The sequence below is a fragment of the Lathyrus oleraceus genome, chromosome 5, assembly GCF_024323335.1.
Source record: "Lathyrus oleraceus cultivar Zhongwan6 chromosome 5, CAAS_Psat_ZW6_1.0, whole genome shotgun sequence".
In the NCBI taxonomy this organism is placed as follows: Eukaryota; Viridiplantae; Streptophyta; class Magnoliopsida; order Fabales; family Fabaceae; genus Lathyrus; species Lathyrus oleraceus.
Window position 1 is genome coordinate 393,490,166 of NC_066583.1, and position 24,518 is coordinate 393,514,683.

Consider the following 24,518-nt stretch of genomic DNA (forward strand, 5'->3'; position numbering starts at 1 on the left):
ATTTGCTGATTTAGTTGAAGTTTTGCATATTTTTCGTTCACATTGATTTATGTATTAACTTTTAGAACTGAATGTATTAAAACTGACATAATATAATATTCATGTTTTGATTACATATTCATGCTAATATAGGCGTAAGTAATTGTCAATATTGTAGACGTCCTGCAAATCCTAACATCTAAGATGTTGTTGCTGGACAACGAAACTTCTTCCAATCTAATTTGACCGGTGGCAACGGAAACTCCTCTTTCATGTTTACATGATAACAATAATTAAAATATATATTTAATAAAGTTAACTAAGTAAAATAATTAAAACAGTAAGTTATATAAAATAAAATACGTACCTGAATCCAATGATTTTTGGTGAATATGAACTTGTCATAGGAAAGAAAGTCATGCACATATGACCTAAATAGACAAGTACAACATTATAGCAATTTTCTATCAAGTAACCCATATCTGGTAGAGTCAACCATTTTTATGGTGGATGTGAACCAAAGGATTCTATCATCAAAGATTCTTTCACTTTTGATAACTGATTACAAAATAACTTGTCATACAAACTTGATATTTCCTTGTCTATTATTTCTAACTTCAAGTCTCGGCAAACTATTGACCAACCATCCTCACCATATCCATGCAATGATGCAATGACTCTAAATCCATAATTACCATCTGATACAACATTAACTACATCTTCAATGTATGGCCTAATATGATTAGGAAATTGAAGAGTGAAATATTTCTTTGATTGTGGTTGCTTTTTTGATAATTTCAACTTCTTTGAAGTCTGTGACAGTTGAGATTGCCTATGTGAAGATTGAGATGCCTTATCAACATACTCATGATACGAAGGGTCCCTATAAACATCATATCTTGTTGGGTTTTTTTCTTTCTTCTTCACTCCTCCTTTGGTTTTTAATCTCTATCTATATGGAGTCAACCATATGTTTTTCACATAATTAATAAATTCACTATAATCAACACATGACTGCTCAAGTTGATGCAATCGTTGATCATACTCAACCTCATCACTAGTCCAAACAACTTCCATCCATAATGTGTTTATCGTCTTTTGCATGTCATTCACCACATATTGCTTGCATTTTGCACCTACGTTTTTGTTAATTTGAAATCTACATAGCAAATTAATCGACCTAGGAAACACAATTTCAATTGCTTTCACCCAAGCAAGATTTCTATCTGTCAAAATCACTTGCAGACACAAATCTTTCTTCACAAATAACTCTTTAAATTTCTTCAATACCCAACAAAAATTATATGTCTGCTCAGACTCCATATACGCAAATGCGACAGCAAAAGTCAACTCGGTTGATGTCATGCCAACAATTTCAAACAAAGGTTGTCTATATTTATTTGTCTTGTATGTGCTATCCATAACTAACACAAGAGGAAAACATATTCAACAACTTAACTGACTCGGGATGAGTTCAAAATATATTTCTCACAACTTCCGAGTCATCCCTTTTTCTACTCCAATACACATAGTCTGCATCCTCAATAAGCTTAAACAAATGTTGCATCTCACTTCTAGGACCTCTTATATCTTTTTCTATCATACTCTTATGCTTGTATATTTGCATAATCCGAGTGACATCTCTGGATCTCAGTCTTGTAAGGAAAACAATATGTGTCTAAGTGGTACATGTCTCTTTGTCAAATCAGGGACATGTTGCTTCTCATTCGTGGTAAACCATGATTATGGATCCCATATTTTACATCAATCTTCCAAACAGACCCATCTTTCTCCGGAGTCGACCTGATTTTAAATGGGCATCCACATTTTTTGGACGCACTTCCAATATCAGTATCCTTGTATTTCTCACCTTCATCACAACCAAATATTAATTTGTTACTTCTCCCTCTCTTGCCTGTTTCAGTATCTGAACGATGATAATAACAGTTACTTTATTATGGATTCCAACCTCTTTAATCCATCTGATCACCTCTTCTTGTGTATCAAATCTTTGAATAGTTAAAAAAACATCAGAAGTATCTACACATATTTGGGGAAGAATTTCCATGCCTGCACAGTAAAAATATGCAAAAAAAAGTAAAAAGAAAAATTTTAAAATGCAAATCGAAAGACTGCAAGAAAGAGTTCCCAATCATACAAATAACACATCGGAAGTCTTTGGGAAAAACTTCCGGTATATGTTACTCTGTTAATCAAAACACATATGATAGTTCCTGAACGTTCTTTTTTCAAAACTGAACTGGAATTCTTCAAGTAACTCTTCCGGAATACATTATGCAGTAAATCAGATGTCTTTCACAAAGTCTTCCGGTTTGAAAAAGAACATACCAAAAATCTTTTCCAATGAATTCCGATACGAGAGTGAATAATACAATTTTCGGAAATCTCAATTGAATGATTAAAAGTGAAATGGTAAATTAGTTAAAAATAAATAAGGATAAAATTGATATTTTAAAAAAATATAGGATACAGAACTGAAGGGGTATCAAATAAAATTTTCTAAAATCGAACTAAGACGAGAGAGTGAACGCCATACACCACGTCCTATTCCTACTGAGTATCCAAGAACATCCGAAATTTCTCCTACAGATGACCCTAAAGACCATCCACACCAACAAATGACTTCCCCATAAAAAAGTATTATATACGACTCAAACCTATCTAAGTCCCACATATAAATTATCCCGTTGGAATGGTCTTTTGCAAGCTTGAATGTGAACCCAATATCGTTGGATCCCCTTAGCCTTTCACAAGAAACCATTACAATGAATTCCATTTTCTTTTCTTGAATGCACATCATCAATGGTTTCTTCTTTGTAATTGTTTATTGTTTTACAAGTCAGTCATAAGTTGGTCATTGCTCTTGCAAAGAATCTAGTATTTCTATATTGATTCAATGAATCAATACTAAGGGAGAACAAACGTGAGATAGCTTCCCAAAATAAATACAATTAATATCACTTTTGATTTTATATCAGTTACATCTGTATACATGTTACTTTTTCACTGTTTCTTGTGTTCTTAGCAAATACACAAAAATAGCAAAATAACAAATGTAAGTAAAGCAACAATGATATATAAACTAAATTTGATGGCTCTAATCCAACAATGGTACTTACAAGACCAAAATGATGAAATCTAAACCTGCCTGTAAGTTATTATCTAGATTTTATGCAACAAGACTTCAGAACCGTCTCGATGAAACTTCAAAACATACGAATCAATTTCTCCATTTCAAGAACAAATTTACAGTATTGTCAGATGACGGCTAGATCAACGATGCATTATATCTTTCTTAACTGCAGATACTGCTTCCAGTAGGATATTTCTTGGCAGCTTCATATATGTATATGATGATTATGAACAACATAGCATAATCAATATCATACAGAACGTATGAATCGGAGACTGAAGGCAGAAGCTTCTTCCCTCTAATCCAACACGGTGTCAATCATGCAATCTTAATAAATATTTGCGGTGCGGTGGGAGAACTTTGTTCCTTCACCTTATAATTCTACATCTCCTTATAAACTTATTAGAGGAATTTACATATCTACTCCATAATCTTCTATATTCTGGGAAACCAATTTCAAGCCATGGCTTTGCAGGACCACTGAAATGGATAACAGAAGCAGCTTCTAGACTCTCTTTGCTAATTTCTTCTGATCGATAACGATAACCTAAATCTGTCACAATCATTGATGGATCTATTGGATGCACTTGACCGTCAAATGCAATCAATGCAGGTGAAAGCACTCCTGGATTCCACAATGCTGTCCCTGACTCGAGGTTCTGTGAAATCAGATAATACATTACATACTGTTAATGTATCATGGCAATTAATATTGAATACAACAGTACCATCACACATATACTTACAAGTTTCAACCATTTTCGGTAGGTCTCGGTTATGTTTGTTCTTCGCCAAGCATCAAGATCAAATACATTCATGCCGTAAAGCCATCCACACTGTTCATTATCAAAATTAGATGATATGAGAGGATCTGAAAAGTTCAAGTAGTTCATGTATTTACTTCCAGGGCAGCAGTCGTCTTCACACCATGACTTGAATACGGAACCACTGACTTTACCGTTAAGATCTAAGTCCCATAAAGAAGATATGTCATGCTGTACAACAACATCATCATCCAAGAACACTATCTTTTTAAGATCCGGAAAGAGCTGTTATGGTCCACAAAAAATCATATCATCATGAAACAATCGTTAACAACTACCAAGCATTCAGACTTTTTATTAGGTGTTATTGCTCAATCAGAAATCTGTCAAAAATAACTAATTACCTCGGGGATATAAATGCGAAGTTGATTCATCAAGGAAAGGCTGCTGGGCCGTAGAGCGTTCAAATTACTATAATCGATGTTCTTTTCCTTATCGTAGTAGTGCTTCCAAATTAAGTGATTAGTTTCCAGCATCTCTTTAACACCAGAATTCATTTCTTCAGACCAATCATATTGGTGTAATCCCCTAACTTCCACAATAGCTGACTGAATAGAATTGGTAGCAAACCAAGCATGCATTGAAGCGTAGGTCTTTTTGTCGGTAACAACATGAAAAACTAATTTTTCAGGGTTGGCTGAATTTTCAACTGTAGAAGTTACAACAACAGAGGCAGCAAGGACATTATCAGTTAGGAGAACTAGGTGATGCAGAGTTGGGTCAGAAAGGCGAGAAGCGAATTCAGGAGGAGGTAGGCTAGATCGAGCGATGGCATTTACGGCATATTCTTCAGCCAACTTAAGACAAAGACAATGCAGACTTTGGGGAACACCATGTGAAGCAAGATGCCAATAAACTGACTCCTGCTGTTTTGCTCTTTGCACCTTGTGCTCCATCTGTAATAACTGAAAATTTACAAAAGAAATGGCATGACTTATTACAGGACTATAGAGTCACAAAAAAATGTATATACATTATTATCATTATATAGAGTAGCTACCAAAATTAAATTTTTTATATACCATTGCTTTGGTCTTGAAAGCAAAAGCTTTGAGGTCTTGTTTTAAGACCATCTCTTTAACAAGTTCGTTGAATGAAGCTATTCCTTCATTATCATTAACACTTCCATCATTTGCTTCCATTAGCGCTCTGGTTAGCTCATCTCTGAGTTTCTTCATGCATCCACAGTGTAAAAAAACAGAACATAAGTTATCATTTTTAATTAAAATATACAAGTTGAATGATTCATATCCTCCTAATTTGTATTTGATTTCACAGTGGAAACTATCAAAATTGATTTTGGGCTTAATATTACAATAATTTTATCAAAACTCCAAAATACAGCTTTTGTCAAATTCACAGTAAACTCATTCTACCAAACTCATCACATATTCAAAATTATTAAGTGTCCTTTGGTTTAGCTTTTGGAAGAGCCAAAAGCGATTATAGAGATGTATAATTGATTTTGAAATAATTTTGAGGTTTTGGTTCTTCTAAAGTAGAATTGATTCTGCCATAATCAATTCTACTTAAAGATAGAATATGTAATTTTTGAATTTATTTTTCATTGAAATTTATTGTTCAACTCATTTTTACATAAACACGTAGAAACATAAATCACTTTACATACAACTCATTTTTAACCAGAATCAATTCTACAAAATCAATTCACTCAGAATCAATTTTCGTCATCGAAGAACCAAACACAGACTAAAATTAATTTAACCAAGTGATATAAAAACGTTATTAATGGAATGATGTCATATACATGACCTTTTTTAAAGGCGTGTAAGGTGGACTACTGCATAGAGGCCCAAAATTTGTCACGGTTAAATTGGAATTCTCATAAAACATTTGTCACGGTTAAATCATGGCAAAATATGACCTCATTGGTTTTGTCACATAATTGAACCATGACTAATCTGCATAGAAGCCTAAAAAACTTAAGATGGCCTTGGTCATAAAATAGAATGAATACAAATGGTCCCAGTACAACAAAGAAAGGTCATGAAGACTTTTTGAAGCAGAGAAATAAAGTTCTGATAATAACACACACAGAAATAAAGTTTTGATAATAGCACACACAGAAAAAGTAGAGGTAGAGGATAAAACAAGTTGAAGTACAAATGGCATGCATGGCCATGCCCCCACATATTGCAGTAATGCAACTTGTGCTAGTCACAACAGTGCACCACCAAGTTCACAGGACTATAACTAATGCATTATTTGAACAAACAAAAAGTTAAATTATAATGTAATATTTGTCAATTTAGATTTACTAAGTACTAAATTGTAAATACTATTTATAAGAAAAAAATTACTTTTTAAATTAATTGAATAATCAATGTATCTGAATTGGATAATAAACTCAATATATTGATTATTCAATGAATCTAAAAAATCAACTTTCTCTTATAAATAGATCAGGGAGACTGTTCCACAACCCATGGAAGAATCTGTCTAAAGAGATAACCACCCTTATAAGGATTGTGTAAGCAAGTCAACAGTTTTTATGTCCTTTTAGCTGAAATAGATAACCACACAAGATTTGTCTAACAGAAGGATATGTCACGTGAACAACAAATCTGAGATGTAACAAAAAAAAACACGCGGTACGTTTAGGATAATGGGGTCAGGTTTTTCTGAATACACATTTTGTAACTTTTCCTATGTCTTTTACTCTTTATAACTTTGAGGCATTAATAACCGATTCAGTAGGGTCTGATAAACGACAATAACAACATGAACCGGTTATTTCAAAAGAAAGGCTGGAATCCACATTAGTATATGATACCAACACATAAACTTTTCTACTCATATTTTGATTTAGTTCTGATTTTTTTGTTAAATTAAATTTGATAGAGAATTAAATTAAAGAAATAATATTATAATAGGCTATAAATTTGGTTAAGAACATTAAATATTTTTATGCAAACAATATTTATTTTATTAATGAGACTAATTGATATGCAATGTAACTATAAAAAGTTTTATACTATCTCATGCATCACAATCATTTATAATCTTATGTATTATAGATAATTTCTCTGTTTTATAATAAGTGTCTTATCTGAGTTGTATGTTGTTCTTAAAAAAATTAAATATATTGATTTTAATGATAAAATTTATTTTTATTATAATTAGTGGAGTTGTTGAAAAGAGTAAAAGTTAATAAATAGAGGTGTTGTTGAAAAGAGTAAAAGTTAATAAATAGAAGTATAGTAATGGAAAAAAATAATAAATATTATATTGGTATTCTAAAGAGATATTTATTTTAAAATGTAAATGAGATATCTTTTATGAAAAGAAGGGAGTATTATTTTATATATGATTAAAATAAAAATTAAATAATTATAAAAGTTTGATAATTATGATTAATTGACCGTGTAAAATAAATTTATATCAATTAAATTCATAATTCTTCTTAATTTATTCACATATTATTTGATATTTAATAGTAGAGTTAGACTCGATTACTTTTTTTTTTTTTAGAGAAGACTAGACTACATTTTACTTCTTCTTTAAATATTTTATATATTGTCAATAAATTATAAAAAATATAATATTGAAGTTATAAAAACATGTTATTTTAATTATAATTATTTTTTAAAATTATAAATAATTGATTGCAACAATAAAACAACAATACATCATATGACAACTTGAACTAACAATACATCAATAACTAAGACACTTACGTAACATAAAAAATAGTGTTTAAATGTTTAACCATTAAAAAAAACAATAAAACAAACAAGTGTGGTAGAGAAGAGAATATTAAAGTATAAACTTAGTTTAATTAGACTTGGTATAATTGGAAGAGATAAGTTTTAAACATATTTAAAAGGATTAAGGTATTTATATTTGGGTTACATTGAATTTCATCAAGTTTAATATTCAAATTAATCAATAATTTTTAGTTTAGACCTAATTGAATGTTCAATAATATTTTTAAAACCGAAACAAAATCCTAACTAACTTTGATTCAATTTCATTCGCCATGCTATAGAAACCATATTAATATAAGGAGGTTTAATAATTATCAAATAATATAATTTAATAATTATAATAACAGTATTAAACCCTAATAACTATAACAAAAAGTATGGTTTAATATCTTTTTAATACTGTATCTTAATCTTATTGGTTTTTTAATTAAAAAAATTTCATATTACTCAATTCCATCAGTAATTAGACAAAATGATCTAACAACGTTTTAAAGAATTAAAAAATTAATATAAATTTTTAAAATTAAATGAATATTAAACTTAAAATGTACTAGTATTTTAGTTTAATAATAATTATCTAAAAAATCACATAATTTATTGTTGTGTTGATCATATGACACCATGAACTAACAACATATCAAAATCTTGTAGCATACTATCACACGATTCATTTTTTTCAAGACTAGATTTGTCTGTAAACTCAAAACCTTGACAAACTCTAAAACCCAATACATTGACTGGTTTCCAAACCCAAACAAAACCTTGACAAATGAATACTAACAATTGTCGGTTTGATATTATTACTTATATAAAATCAAACAGCCTAAAAAAATTAGGCTTTTATGACTAACAATCATCAAATTAAAATAATTCAAATACAGTATTATTTCTTGTCGGTTTTCACTAGTTGCATTTTATTAACAAGTCAGGTACTAACATTTTTCAAACTAGACTCTATTGAAACTAGCTTTATTTGAAAAAGGAACCTAGCTTTTCATTAGACAGAGAATATTGCTTAAAATTAATTAATTAAGAATCTGCATTTTAATAACTTATTACTATAATCGTTACTCTATTGCTTATAAGCTAAGTCAAGTTAATCCATTAACGTGAATCCGCCAAATTTTTTTGATAAAAATGGGCAATAAAGTACGTTTAACCAAAAATAAATAAAAAATAGATAGTTGTTGAAAATAAAATAACAAGGTTAATTCCGTAATTAACACACTTACCAATGACGTGTCAGCTCCACTGAAAAACCTCCACCCAGCACACTCTGCAACAATCATTTTCACCATTGTAACAAACTAATATCAACTTTTCATTAAAGGAAATTACCTACTCCTGTTTCATTTATTCCACAAAAACTTTTTTTTCTATACTTTTTAATACAACATATATTTAAATCTCCATAAATCAATAAATATAACTTTCATTTAATTAAATTAAAAAATTTCATAACAACTCAACTCAAAATGATAGATGTGCAAAGAATCGGATTCAGCTATTAAGTTATTTGAGATAATATCAAAAATCAAAATAAATTTATTCTAATTTCAGAAATTTATAGGAAGTAAATGCAATTGGAGAGTTATTAAAATTAGTTAAATTAACGAAATTATCAAATATAAATAAAAAATAATAATAACTTCAAAAATATTCAATTATGGAACTGTAAAAAAGGATCTGCAGTAAAAATTACCCAATGATGAACAGAAAGTAGCAGATTCCAGCACCAAGATCGCGACTCTAACAAAAATAAACGGTAGAACGATTCCGAGCACTAACACCACCGGAAGCACCGTCCGGAGTGAAATCCGGCGACTGGAAGAGGCAGTTACAGTCGGACCACCTGCCGCCGCCGTCCCCGATGTATCCTTAGCTGATCCCTTACCTCCGCCGTTCGATATCGTGAATCTCTTAATTCCCTTTGCAGATATATAAAACTTCATATCCTTGATTCCATGAACCACTCTCACTGTAAATTCTTCTTGAAGAAATCGAATCAAAACGAGATCTGAAGGTTCATTGCTTAACGATTCTTCGGTTAAGAGAAAGAAGTAAGAAAGGAAGAAGTGTTTGGTTAAGTGTGAAAGAGAGTGAACGAAAATGAATTAGTAGCTGAAAAAAAAAGTGTTCACGGTTTTTTTTGTTACTTTTCACTGTGAAAATGATATTCTTAGAAAATGAAAGAGAATAAGAGAATAGAAGCTTATACTATAGTCAGATCGGTTATGGTTCTGCACGAAAAGATGATAGCTGTGCGCAGAGATATTAGATTTAGAAAAATCAAATACAAGATTGGAACTGCAACATTTTATTTGTTCAGTTTTAAAGAGTGAATTCGAACTGTAACATTTTATTTGTTTATAATTAAAAATCAAAACTTATTATACTAATAATAAAAAAAGTTTATAGAAAATAAATATAAGTGAAAATGTGTTGTAGCGAAAGTGTTGAAAGTGTTGAAGGAAAGGGACGCCGCGTTTAATGCCGCGGGAGATTAATAGATTGCAATGCGACACGCTGGCTTGATGATTATAAAAGAGTGTATTTTGCACTTGATTGTATATTTTTTTGCCACTGGTTTTTAAACTTATTTACGGTTTTGACATTGACTATTTGTTTTGTACCATTTGCACTCGCCGACAGTCTCTGTGACGACTCTCGGTGGGGCCAAGTTTGACGTTTTATGTCCTGAGGTTGTTCTTTTTTGGAATCTAACTTCATTTTTTTAACTAAAACAATAAATTATAAGATATTATTCCAGACTGATTTATAAATAAAATAAAATAAATTTTACGTTTTTATTAGAAAAAATTATTAAGTTTATTTAGATTTTATTATTATTGTATATTCTTAATAAAATTGGCATCAATAATAAAATTAAGGTATTAATAAAGACATAATTTTTAAATAAAAACATTAAATATAATTATATATATATATATATATATATATATATATATATATATTTGTTGACATTTATTTATATTTATGATAAAAAAATTTAAAAAATTTACTTATAAATAAAATCAATCAGATAGTATGTATTTCATTTATAGAAAGAAGGTAACTTTCTTTTGGTGAATATAGAAATGTGTGTTTGATTGTATGATTATATAATTAATTTTGAACGAATTGTACTATTAAAATGAATTAAATTTAAATTAATTTATATTTTGATATAAAAGTAGAGTGATATGTTCTCTTATGATTTTTCTTTTATTAGAAAATTACACATGAATATTTATTTGTACTGTAAAATTATTTTAGAAGAGAGTTTGATTATTTAATATCGAGTATTAGCTATTAGTGTAGGAATGAATGAACGAGTAAAGAGAAGAAGTAACACGGGAGCGTCGCATATCAAATGACACATTTGAAGAGTGAAAAAAAAATCCAACACAATATCTTAGAGGATGGATTTGGACAATCACAAGAAGGTGAAAATGATATGTGGAATAAGATGGCTTAAGAGATTATTAGAAAAATGGCTAAATAATTATGGTGGTGGAATCAAAGTGTTTAGAGTAAAGTGACTAAATAAGATGACTTAAGAGATTAAGGGTAAATAAGATGGATTAAGAGATTAGGGATAAATAATTGGGGTGGTGGAATGAAAGTGTTCAGAGTAAAGTTAGAGTAAAAAAATGATTGTTTTAAAGAATGGTTTAGATGTAAAAATGTCGAAACATGGAAAAAGTATAAGAAAGTTAAGAATGAGACCAAGAAGGCAATGAGTGAAGTAAAAACCCAAGATTTTATCGGATTATACCAATCTTTAGGAATTAATGAGAGTAAATATATATATATATATATATATATATATATATATATATATATATATATATATATATATATATATATATATATATATATATATATATATATATATATATATATATATATATATATATATATATATATAGGCTTGCTAAGGGAAGAGAAAGAAAGACAAGAGACTTGGATCAAGTGAAATGTGTTAAATATAAAGAAAACAAGGTTTTGATTCAGGAAAAAGATATAAAGGATCGATGGAAAACGTATTTCTATAATTTATTTAATGAAGAATATGATATCTCATTGAACTCTAGCAGGTTCGACATTAGAAAAGAGGAACAAAAATATAATTACAACCATCGAATTTAGAAACAAGAGGTAAAAGAAGCGTTGAGTAATAGTAAGGCGGTTGAGTCAAACAATATATTTATTGAAGTATGGAAAAATCTTGGAGAGAGAGGTATTAAGTGATTCACCAAACTCTTTAATGAAATTATAAAGTTAAATAAAATGTCAGATGAATGGAGAAGAAGCATCTTAGTTTCAATCTTAAAGAACAAGAAGGATATACAAAATTATGCAAATTATAGACAAATTAAACTTATTAGTAATACCATGAATTTTATGGGAAACGTGATTGAACGGAGATCGAGAAAAGAGACTCAAGTCACTGAGAATTAATTTGGTTTTATGTCAAGAAGATCGACTATAGAAGCGATTTATCTATTGTGACGTGCAATGGAACAGTATCTGATGGATCAACAAGACTTGTACTTAATTTTTATTGACTTGGAGAATGCCTAAGATATAGTGCCTAGAGATATTTTGTGGAAATTCCTAGAGTAGAAAGGGGTTAGGTTTCATATATTCAAGCTATCCAAGATATGTATGAAGGGGTAATGACTAGCGTGCAAAATAAAGTGGAGAGACAAATAATTTCTCTATTACAATAGGTTTGCATCAAGGTTCAAACTTAAGCCCCTACCTTTTTATCTTAATTTTAGATGTACTCACGAAACACATCCAAGGCTAGCACCAAGGTGTATGCTTTATGTACATGATATAATCCTACTTTGAGAGTCGAATGAGGATTTAAATGAGATGTTGGAGACTTGAAGATGGGCTTTAGAAACACATGGTTTTTTCTCCTAAGAAGAAGTAAGGCGAGGTATATGGAATGCGTTTTTAATCTAGAGGTGAAAGTTAGAGACCATATCATCCCTCAAGTTACACGGCTTAAATATCTTGGATCTGTAATACAAAATGATGGAGAAATATAAGGGGGTGTAAATATAGCGGGAAATTCATGATCATCAAGCTATTGATAAGCTAGAGATCAAATAATAAGAGTCGTCACCACGCTTTTATTGTTTCCAAGGGAAAAGGGAAAAAGTACGAACAAAACCCAAAAGTAAGAAGTTTTCAAATCAAAACTAATAAAAAGTCAGAGATCACAGGTAAGGGGGTTGGTTACACAGAGGGAAGGTGTTAGCACCCAAAGTGTCCTAGGTACTCCTAGGGAGCCCTTTTTGTGTGCATATGTATTTTGTACAAAGTGATGTTCACAAACAAATAGAATGGGGGGATGAGAAAAGAATTCATTAATTATATTTTTGTGTTTGACAAGTCCTTCGGTCTTGTACCTTCGTACCAACATAAAAATGAGGGATCAAAACCTCGTAGTTCGTGATATAAATTTCAAAATGGATGCATTGCTTTTAATAAAATTAAGTTTGAAAGGCACAAAGGCCTAAAAATGGTTTGAATGAGTTAATTCTTTTTGGCTTTTTTGAAAGTTTAAGTCAAGTATAGTTAAGTTTATTTACAAGTTTGATTTAAGAAAAGAAGCTTGAAAATACAATGGCATAAGGTCAAAGTTTCTATCTTTTTGCAAAAAGTGGTCAAAGTTTAGAACAAAAGTAGTTCACACAAAGAAGATTTTGAAAAATGGAGGGAGAAATTTTGAAATTAAAGAAATGGGGAGAAGATTAAGAGACTATCCTATGTACAAAATTAAAATTTTAGAGTTGAAAAGATCTGACCAAGTGGGTAGCAATCCAATAGACAAGAATGTCAATAGAAACCCAGAATTCCCTTGGACTTTTAGAATCAAGCAACACACAAATGCACAATTATATTATCTTGAAGAGCAAGGCATCAAATAAAGATGGCCACATCCAAGCTTATCCATTCCATGATCTTCTCCAAAATAGCCCATGCAACAGATGAATTCCACAAGTCACAGGCTCAAAATAACAGCTTCACAATGATCATGTTGCAGATGAATTTAGAAGATCTTCAAAGATGCATCAGATGAAGTTTCAAATTGCAAGCACTTGATTCTTAAACAAGTTGGCATTGGCCAAGTCCTTTAGCATATGAAGGTTGCCTAGGTTCTAAGTCCATTTGTCCAAGATCAAGCCAACAGTCCACACAAAAGTCTTTTTAGGGTTTTTGTTATTATTATGCACATTAATGGTCAAAGACCACACAAACAAGCAAAGTATACACAAACAAAATATATCACACAATATGGTCCAAATGGACAAAGTGAAAATTGCATTAACATAAACAATTAGAATGATATGAACAATGGCAAATGAAATAGAGTGCTAAAAGTAAATTGCATTAAAGTAAAAGCTTGAAATTAAAAGTTCGTAGTTAATTGGTTAGAAGTTAGTATTGTTTTGCTTTTGCTTTTCATCTTAAGACATTCTTTGGAGAACACTTAACCCACTTATCACAAGCATGACTCCTTGAGCCAAAACATCTTCCAAAGGAAGGAAAGAAGGCCAAGTTTCCAAAATATACCATGAAAGAGGGGAGACTTACAATCTCACTAACTAGATTGCTTATGCCTTTTATGTCACAAATTTAACGCTATGTTAAGCAATCGTAATTGGACTTTGTAGCGGGAAATTCATGATCATCAAGCTATTGACAAGCTAGAGATCAATTAACAAGAGTCGCCACCGCGCTTTTATGGTTTCCAAGGGAAAATGGAAAAAGTACGAACAAAACCCAATAAGTAAGAAGTTTTCAAATAAAAACTAATAAAAGTCAGAGATCACGGGTAAGGGGGTTGGTTACACAGAGGGAAGGTGTTAGCACCCAAAGTGTCCTAGGTACTCCTAGGGAGCCCTTTTTATGTGCATATGTACTTGGCATAAAGTGATGTTTACAAACAAATGGAATGAGAGGATGAGAAAAGAATTCATTAATTATATTTTTGTGTTTGACAAGACCTTCAGACTTGTGTCTACGTACCAACATAAAAATGAGGGATCAAAACCTCGTAGTTCGTGCTACAAATTTCAAAATGAGTGTGTTGATTTTAACAAAATTTAAGTTTGAAAGGCACAAAGGCCTAAAAATGGTTTGAGTGGGTTAGTTCATTTTGACTTTTTGAAAGTTTAAGTCAAGTATCGTTAAGTTTATTTACAAGTTTGATTTAAGAAAAATAGTTTGAAAATGCAATGGCATAAGGTCAAAGTTTCTATCTTTTTGAAAGTGGTCAAAGTTTAGAACAAAAGTAGTTCACACAAAGAAGGTTTTAAAAATGGAGGGAGAGATTTTGAAATTAAAGAAATGGGGAGAAGATTAAGAGACTACCACATGCACAAAATTTAAAAGTTTAAAGTTGAAAAGATCTGACCAAGTGGGTAGTAATCCAATAGACAAGTATGTCAATAGAAACCAAGAATTCTCTTGGACTTTTAGAGTCAAACAACACACAAATGCACAAATAATATCTTGAAGAGCAAGGCATCAAATAAAGATGGCCTCATACAAGCTTATCCATTTCATGATCTTCTTAAGAATAGTCCATGTAACAGATGAATTCCACAAGTCACGGGTTCAACATAACAGCTTAACAATGATCAATGTTGCATATGAACTAGAGAGATCTTCACAGATGTAGCAGATGAATTTAAAATCACAAGCACTTGGTTCTTCACAAATTGGCATTGGCCAAATCCATTAGCAAAGGAATGTTACTTAAGTTCTAAGTCCATTTGTCCAAGATCAAGCCAACAGTCCACACAAAAGTCTTTTTAGGGTTTTTGTTATTATTATGCACATTAATGGTCAAATACCAAAACAAACAAGCAAAGTATTCACACAAAAAAAATATCACACAATATGGTCCAAGTGGACTAAGTGAAAATTACATTAACATAACCAATTAGAATGATATGTATAATGGCAAATGATATAAAGTGCTAAAACTAAATTGCATTAAAAGTAAAAGTTTGAAATTAAAAGTCAATAGTTAGTAAGTTAGAGGTTAATTTTGTTGTGCTTTTGATTTCAAGACATTCTTTGGAGAACACTCAACCCACTTACCACAAGCATGGAGCCTTGAACCAAAACATCTTCCAAAGGAAGGAAAGAAGGCCAAGTTTCCTCACTTACTAGAATGCTTATGCCTTTTATGTCACAAATTTAGCGCTATGTTAAGCAATCGTAATTGAACTTATTAGAAGTCACAACTATTTGAGGTCGGGCAATAAACTTTTGGTGTTAATGCATGTTGGAGACATAGTATTATGAACTATGCTCATTAAACATACCACACACAAAAATATGCAAAAGGTGTGGCCTAATCTCATCCATACTCACATTAATCTTTCAATCAATTAGCATTAGGACTTTGAGATGTCATTGGCCAAATAGAAATGAATGAATGAAGAAGGGGAGTTAGATGAAGAGGAAGGGGATGAATGAGATCACAAATTGGTCAAATGAGGACTTTTACCAAATTAATATCATTCATTCATTTTGGGAGATGGAATGTACATTCCATCAATCCCTTAAATCCAATGATATTAACTTGACAAAGTCAAATCAACCTTGACCAAGGCCCAACAACAAACAATCAAACTCAAACAAGTCAATACAAATGGTCAACACAATTTAAATGTAATTTATTTAATTAAAAATAGTAAAATAATGCATTAAATCCAAATATGTTTTGTCCAAATCCTAAAATCTCATCAAAACACCAAAGAAATGGTCATGAGATTTATCATAGGTCAAACAAGGTCAAAGGACAGTGGAGAAAAAATTTCATAATTTTTGGACATTTAAAAATATTTTTAAACAATGAAAAACAAATGCAAAATCAATTAATTCATGAAAAATATTAATAATGATCCAAAAAATAATTTTAATTCAGAATATGAAAGAGAAAAAAATTTGAGAATTTTTGGTGAAAGTCCCATATTTTTTTGGATCAATATTGAATTTAATATGAATTATTGAAGAAAGTGCAATTAAAATAAAATTTAGAAAATGCAAAATTACGTGGACCATCAGATCTCCCTCATTAATTGAGGTGGCAGATCTGATGATCCAAAACGCGCGCTCCACATACACCTGAGTCAACCGCATGGCAAATGGAGTAATCACAAGGAACGATCCAGATTAGAACATGAGACTTGGATCAAGTGGTTCAGACACAAGACACATCATCACCGGAGCCAGAGCTCTGGTTGTCTTCTCCGGTGAGCTTCACCGGACTGGTCAACATGAACCATCACCAAAAAAGAAAACAGGGACATGATCTTAAAGAAAAAACATCACTAAGCTCGAATCTGACCTCCAATTCCTCCAATTCCAAATATATTAAGAGATATGTAGAATTGAAAAATGAGGTACATGATCTGAGTTGCTTCGGTTTTACCTCAAAGCAACTCAATCTTCTTGCCTACATTGGTAGGACTTCAGACAACCAAATAATCAATGGAATTGAGCAATAAATTGAGAGAATCGAAGAGTTAAAATTTTTTGTAAATTACCTTCAATGGAGGTCTGAACACGATGGATCTTGATCTGAATTGTGCTTGGCTTCACTTCAATTGCTTGCAGGAGAGGAATGGAAAGGTTTAGAAGCAATGGACTCATAGAGAATTGAATTCCAAAATAGTGGAGATTCAAGCTCAAATTCAAATGAGTTTATCAGGGTTATCCTATGAGAGTGAAGGGTTTCCAATGGAGATTCAAAGCTGGCGCAATGTGTCTGTTAATTCTGAGCAAATGCAGCTGTATTTATAGCCAAATCCATGTGATATTTGCACAATCTTTCCACTTTCCAAAATTGGCAAAATGATGATGGAATGGTGCATGGGCGCGCATAGGCCCATGAAATGATAGCTGAAAGTCAAAATTTGAAGTTCAGATGCTTTGAAGATTGATTGGATTGCAAGGCATTTGTGCATTGTTGCTTGAAGTTGGATCCATGCCAAATGATATCAGCTTGTTTAAGGCATGCGCAACCTATGCATTTCTCATCCAAAATGAATGAATTTGAGCTCTTTGGAAAGGTGAGATCAAGAGGAACAAGTTTGATGTTGAACACGTTTTCTTTTGGAACTTGGAACTTGGAGAAATTTGAGGTGGAAGTTTGGAAAAATTTGACATATCAAAAATTTTCTAAGTGTTAAGCCATATGTCTCAATATTCCACCTTGCTTAACTTTTAATGGGAGCTTCAAATGAGAAAATTGTCTTCATTAAAGTTGTAGCTATCTCAAAGAAATTCAACATGGTTACCTATTTAATTTCATTTGGATTTTAAATGATAGAGTTATTCATTTTGAAGTTTGGAAAAATCACTTGATCAATGGTATAGGTCAAAAGTGACCTATAACGTAGCCTCATATCACATGCTCAAAAAAGTTGAATTAGCTCCCACTCCAAACATAAAAGTTGAAGTAGACACATTGAATTTGATCTTGAAACTTGGAAATCTTTCATCTCATAAAAATTGAGCAAGTTATGGCCTTGGGAAGTTGACTTTCAAATTAGGGTTTAGGCAAAATGACCTATAATGTTTCAATATAGAAAGTGATTTTCCAAGAAAAACTAGCTCTAGGTCTTAACATGAAAGTTGTTTGTAATGCCATTTAGAGTAATTTTTCTCTTGGAGTCATTTTCATATGGTGAAAATTGTAGGATATAGGGTCTAGGGAGACCCAATTTTGATCAGATGAATTCATCTGGCCAGCCACCATCAACCAATTTGCTAATTTCTAATTCTCTTGACTTTATTGGCTCATGGTAGATCATATATGCATAAGATGATGAATTTTTAAGTTCCCCTTGAGAAATTTGATCAATTGGTGAGATAGCTTGTTGGAGAAGTTACTCAAGATACCCAGTCAAACTAGGGTTTCCAAGGCAAATCACCCTCAAACTCTTGAAGAAAACTTGATCAATATAACATGTAGAGATCAATGGGACTCATATATGATGCCTATAACCATTCTTTGAATAAATTCTTGGTTGTGCTCTTTGTTCATGAGGGTCTTGAACCCTAGATGTGATCTTGATGAATCAATGAGATCATGCCCTACCTACAAAAGAGTTAGGCAAATGCAAAGACATATTTTTGGTATTTTAGTTAGTAAAAATGATAAAATACAAATATGATATAATCACAAAGTGCTTGGTGACCTCTCCCAAAACAAGCCCAATGAAGGAGGGGTAAGGAGGATGCCAAGGTATGATCCCAATGCTAATGCTTATGATGAAATTGCATGAGGGATCTTAGGGTCAAAATTGGGGTATTACAACTGCCCCTATTTAAGAACATTTTAACTGAGGAGGGGAAGGTTAAAATCTTCATGTTGACTCAGTAGAATGGGCTGAAATAACAACATAGAGAAACAAATTTTGGTCCCTAAGAGACCTCATGATGCATATGATATGAATGCAAAAGTTAATGCTTTGTGAGGAAATATTTCCACAAAGGAAAAGAAATCATAGAGACCGAAAATCCGCAGGAGTACAATGCATTCCGTAAGGAAAACTCACTGGGGAGACAGAGAATCTGGGGGGATAAAAAGGACTATGCGTAGGCCATGCTACGACTTAAAACTACTGGGGGGACTCGAGGGATTCCGCAAAAGGGAAAAACTCAGTCGGGGAAACAAAAACATCTGCAGGGGGTACAAATAAGTCAGGATAAAACTGATGTATTCGACTCATACAGGGGAAAGCGATTTCACGAAGGAAATGCGCACTCAACTCAACTGGGGAGAAATAAAATTTCAACACAGGAGGAGCAGAAGTTTATTATCTACTACCTGTTATTGGGTAAGGAGATGATAAAAGTCTGACAGAGAGACCATCCGTCATCGATTAAGATGAACATATCAAGGATGACTTGCTGGGAACTGCTAGGAGGGAGTATTCATTACCGGTTACTGGGTAAGAATAGCCTTGCTGGGGAAAACTGCAAAAAGAATAGGATTTACAACTACCAGTTACTGGGCAGAAAACCAAGGGTGAGAGTATCCGTCATCGATTAGGATGAACATATCAAGGATAAACTCGACAAGGAAGAAAATCCATCACCGGTTAAAGTGAACATATCAAGGATATACTTTCCTTGGGATGTTAAGAAGGATACCTGTCATCGGTTAGGATGAACATATCAAGGATATACCGACTGAACGAAAGGGGGAATTACATCTATCAAAAACTGGATAGAAAACCGTCGGAGATAAAATCCGTCATCGGTTAGGATGAACATATCAAGGATTAACTCTACGAGGGGACAAAGTAGGATTTACAACTACCGGTTACTGGGTAGAAGACCAACCAAAGAGAAAATCCGTCACTGGTTAGAGTGAACATATCAAGGATTGACTCTGAAAGGGGAGAAAATATAGGAATTACATCTATCAGTTACTTGATAGAATACCAAAGGAGAGAAAATCCGTCATTGGTTAAAGTGAACATATCAAGGATTAACTCTGCACAGGAGGAAAAAGTAGGATTTACGACTACCGGTTACTGGGTAGAAAACCAACAAGGAGAAGAAAATCTGTCATTGGCTAAGATGAACATATCAAGGATTAACTCTCTGAGGAACAAAATAAGGATTACAACTACCTTTTTACTGGGTAGAATACCGTAGGAATGAGAATATCCGTCTCTGGTTAAAGTGAACATATCAAGGATATACTTTCAGGGGACTCTACTGAGGAGACCAAAGGGTACTTTGCCAAATATTGGTCAAGAAGTAACAAACCTCAAACTAAGAAGAATATTACCAGTTACTGGGTAATAGAATCTTAGGGGACCAAAATGTCTATCTAGGTAAGAGCTAGAAAGAAACAATCAATCAAGACTCAACCCAATGAGGACATAACTCAAGGGGATTAATTATATCCATAAAATTTGCTGGAGAGGAAACTGAAATAACAACCATCCACGAGGAAACAAACTCAATGGGGAAATAGAGAAAGGTTAAAGTCTTTATGCTTAAGGGGCTGACACTCTACAATTGAAAGAGGACAGACACCAGATTTGGTATGGGGATAAAGTATCACCATAACAGAGAATGAGATTTTCAAACAAATCGAATATGAAGATGTAGGATATGCAAATTATGAAATTATATGAATGTATATGTATATGTATATGTATATATGATGCTTATGCTGACAAAACGATCGCAAAGGATACAGAGGTGTCACAAAGAAATTGAACCACCGGTACAATCCTCGGTCAATCCATAAAAAATGGAGACAAACTGCTGGAGAACAGAGAGATCAACAATCCCAAGGGCTCAACCCTGGCTGAGGAAAGAGGAGATCTTCTGAGGATAGAACAACCAACTCTGCGGGGGATTTTAGGTCAACACCATAAAAATGGAAGACAACCCTACAGAGGAAATATCAACAAATGCTACTCAGAAATCAGGAGGAAACTCTTGCTGGGAGCAAAGATACAACGAGTTGTGGGGTCACCAAAGCGATCTACTGGGGAAAATACCAAACATCTCTGATGAAGATCCACCTGTTGAGGAAATACGAACTCCACTGGGGAAGGCCAAAACTCTGTTGGGGATAAGGATACGCCACAGGGTATCTGAATCAACCAACTCAGCTGGGGAAAAAGAAAGAAGTTCCACTCGGGATCAAACATTCTGCCGGGGAACTGAATCTGTTAGCTAGGGATAACAACAGTCCAATGAGGAAATGAGTCAACACTAAATGTCTAGGGATACCCGAAGAGTTACTGCTTGGGGAACCTCCGATGCTTCACACTTAAAAACTTGTTATTCACTGAAATATTGTTGATATTACTGTTACTTTCTTTGGAAAAGTTCTTGCTTTTATATTTTAAAGAAAACTTGATTTTGATTTAAAACTTTAATTTTAAAATGATCATAATAAAATTTTAAAACTATTGGCTGAAGTAAATAAGAGTAGAAACAATTGGATAAAAGCTCAACTTTATTTATTAGAATGGTAGCCTGTAAATGACAAGACTCGATGGATTTTACATAGTTGAAAATGGTAATTTGCATGGAAAAGGGTTACGTTGAATACAAATGATCCTTAATCCTTCTACCAACTCTTGATATCCACTATGCTTTTGACCGCTGCTGGAGATGAACTGATGTCAACCCTTGTGCTCAAACAAGTCTTCAACACCTTGAAGATCAGCAAAATGCAGTTACTTTCCATAATCCCTAATTTTTGCATAAGTTGCCCCAAGACGGGGTACTCAACTTATCGGAAAATTCTTTCTGTTTTTATGTCTCTAATTTTTGCCTGGACCGCCCTTTCGGGTTTTCAATCCACCGAGACGCTCATTTTTGCCTAAGCCGCCGTTTCGGGTTTTCAACTTAGCGAACTGTTCTTTTCTTTTTTTTAGGCGAAGTATTTCTTGACTACATATGCGTTCATAGGACGACTGAACTCTTCACAATCCATAGTTGTAAGAATCAAGGCACCACCTGAAAAGCTCTCTTAACAACATATGGGCCTTCATAATTGGGAGTCCCTTTTCCTCTGGAATCTGGTTTGAATGATAAAATCTTCTTGAGCACAAGGTCACCTTCTCTAAACACTTGAGGTTTGACCTTCTTATCAAAAGCTTTCTTCATCCTCTGCTGATATAACTGACCATGACACATGGCAGACAATCTCTCTCTTCAATCAAACTCAACTGGTCAAACCTGGTCTGACACCATTCAGCTTCAATCAACTTGGCTTCCATGAGCACACAAAACGAAGGAATCTCAACCTCTACGGGGAGCACTGCTTCCATACCATATACGAGAGAGAAAGGGGTTGCCCCTGTTGAAGTGCGGACGGATGTACGATACCCATGCAAAGCAAACGGGAGCATCTCATGCCAATCCTTATATGTGACAACCATCTTCTGAATGATTTTCTTGATGTTCTTATTCGCAGCTTCAACAACCCCATTCATCTCGGGCCTGTAGGGAGAAGAATTGTGATGTGCATTCTTGAAGTCTTTGCAAAGAGCTTCCACCATATTGTTATTCAAATTCGATCCATTGTCAGTAATGATCTTACTTGGCACATCATAACGGCATATAATCTGATTCTTGATAAACCTTACAACAACTTGCTTGGTCACATTTGCATACGATGCCGCTTCAACCCATTTGGTGAAGTAATCAATTGCCACTAAAATGAAACAACGTCCATTTTAAGCTTTGGGCTCAATCATCCCAATCATATCAATTCCCCATATAGAGAAGGGCCATGGGGAAGAGATAACATTCAATAGTGTCGGAGGAACATGAATCTTATCAGCATAAATTTGACACTTGTGGCACTTCTTCACAAATTTTCAACAGCCAGATTCCATTGTCAGTCAATAGTAACCTGCTCGCAACATCTTCTTTGCCATTGCATTCCCATTGGAATGAGTACCAAAGGAACCTTCATGCACTTCGGTCATCAACAAGTCTGCTTCGTGTCTATCCACGCACCTGAGCAAAACCATGTCGAAGTTTCTCTTGTACTGTACATCACAATTCAAGTTGAAATTAACGGCTAATATTCTCAAAGTCTTCTTATCTTTCGAAGATGCCCCAGGCGGGTAAACTTGACTTTGGAGGAAACATTTGATGTCGTAATACCACAACTTTTCGTCTTTGATATCTTCAACAACGAACACATGAGCTGGCCTATCAAAGACGCATCATAGATAAATTGGGAACTTCATTCCAATACTTCACTACAATCATTGATGCCAACGTTGCAAGAGCATCTGCCATCCGGTTTTCATCTCGAGGGATATGATGAAACTCAACCTTTATAAAGAAAGTTGAAATCCTCCTCGCATAATCTCTATATGGTATTAAACCGGGTTGATTTGTCTCCCATTCTCCTTTGATTTGATTCACAACCAAAGCCAATTCACCGAAGACATCCAAATACTTGATTCTGAGATTCATGGCCTCTTCAAGCCCCATAATGAAAGCTTCATATTCTGCCATATTGTTTGTACACTTGAAAGTCAATCTAGCTGTAAATGGTAGATGCGTGCCTTGAGGAGTAATAATCACTGCCCTAATACCATTCCCATATTGATTAACAGCTCCATCAAATACCATGCCCCAACGGGAACCGGGTTCCGGAACTTCTTCTAGCAATGGTTCATCACAATCTTTCATTTTCAAGTACAAAATCTCTTCATCAGGAAAGTCATACTGCACTGACTGATAATCTTCAATTGGTTGGTGAGCCAAATGATCAGCCAAGATACTACCTTTGATTGCTTTTTGAGAGCGGTATTCGATATCATACTCTGATAACAACATCTACCAACGGGAAATTCTCCCAGTTAAAGCAGGCTTCTCAAATATATACTCGATTGGATCCATTTTGGATATCAACCAAGTGGTATGATTCAACATATACTGACGTAGACGCTTGGCAGCCCAAGCCAATGTGCAACAAGTCTTCTCAAGTATTGAATACCGAGTCTCACAGTCGGTGAATTTCTTACTGAGGTAGTAAATTGCAAATTCTTTCTTCCCAGTTTCATCTTGCTGACCAAGAACACAACCCATACTATCTTCTAGCACAGTTAAATACATGATCAACGGTCTTCCTTCAACAGGTGGAGACAAAATCGGTGGTTCAAGAAGATATTCTTTGATACTGTCAAAAGCTTTCTGGAAATCTCCAGTCCAATCACAAGACTGATCTTTCCGAAGAAGCTTGAATATAGGTGCACATGTGGCAGTCATGTGGGAAATGAATCTAGAAAT

The 24,518-nt window shown here is 33.2% G+C and overlaps 1 protein-coding gene across 2 annotated transcripts; it reads right to left on the reverse strand.

Moving 5' to 3' along the window:
• Positions 1-2,929: 2,929 nt before the first annotated feature.
• On the reverse strand, positions 2,930-10,177 carry LOC127085033 (probable galacturonosyltransferase 15). Of its 2 annotated transcripts, none has more exons than XM_051025603.1 (6): positions 9,388-10,177; positions 8,918-8,961; positions 4,980-5,129; positions 4,302-4,862; positions 3,880-3,969; positions 2,930-3,792 (listed from the first exon to the last, which is right to left on the reverse strand). In XM_051025603.1, the coding sequence occupies exons 1-6, from the start codon at positions 9,635-9,637 to the stop codon at positions 3,502-3,504; spliced, it is 1,386 nt and encodes a 461-aa protein (XP_050881560.1). In that variant the 5' UTR covers positions 9,638-10,177; the 3' UTR covers positions 2,930-3,501. The 2 variants fall into 2 exon arrangements, with proteins under 2 accessions (XP_050881560.1, XP_050881559.1); XM_051025602.1 differs by having other exon boundaries at positions 3,880-4,182; positions 9,388-10,172.
• Between the last annotated feature and the right edge of the window lie 14,341 nt (positions 10,178-24,518).

Coding starts and splice junctions, on each gene's coding strand:
- LOC127085033 (XM_051025602.1), bottom strand. CDS start 9,637: ATGAAGTTTTATATATCTGCAAAGGGAATTAAGAGATTCACGATATCG. Junction 4,863..4,979: donor CTTTCAAGACCAAAGCAATG/GTATATAAAAAA, acceptor GTAAATTTTCAG/TTATTACAGATGGAGCACAA. Junction 4,183..4,301: donor TTCGCATTTATATCCCCGAG/GTAATTAGTTAT, acceptor GGACCATAACAG/CTCTTTCCGGATCTTAAAAA.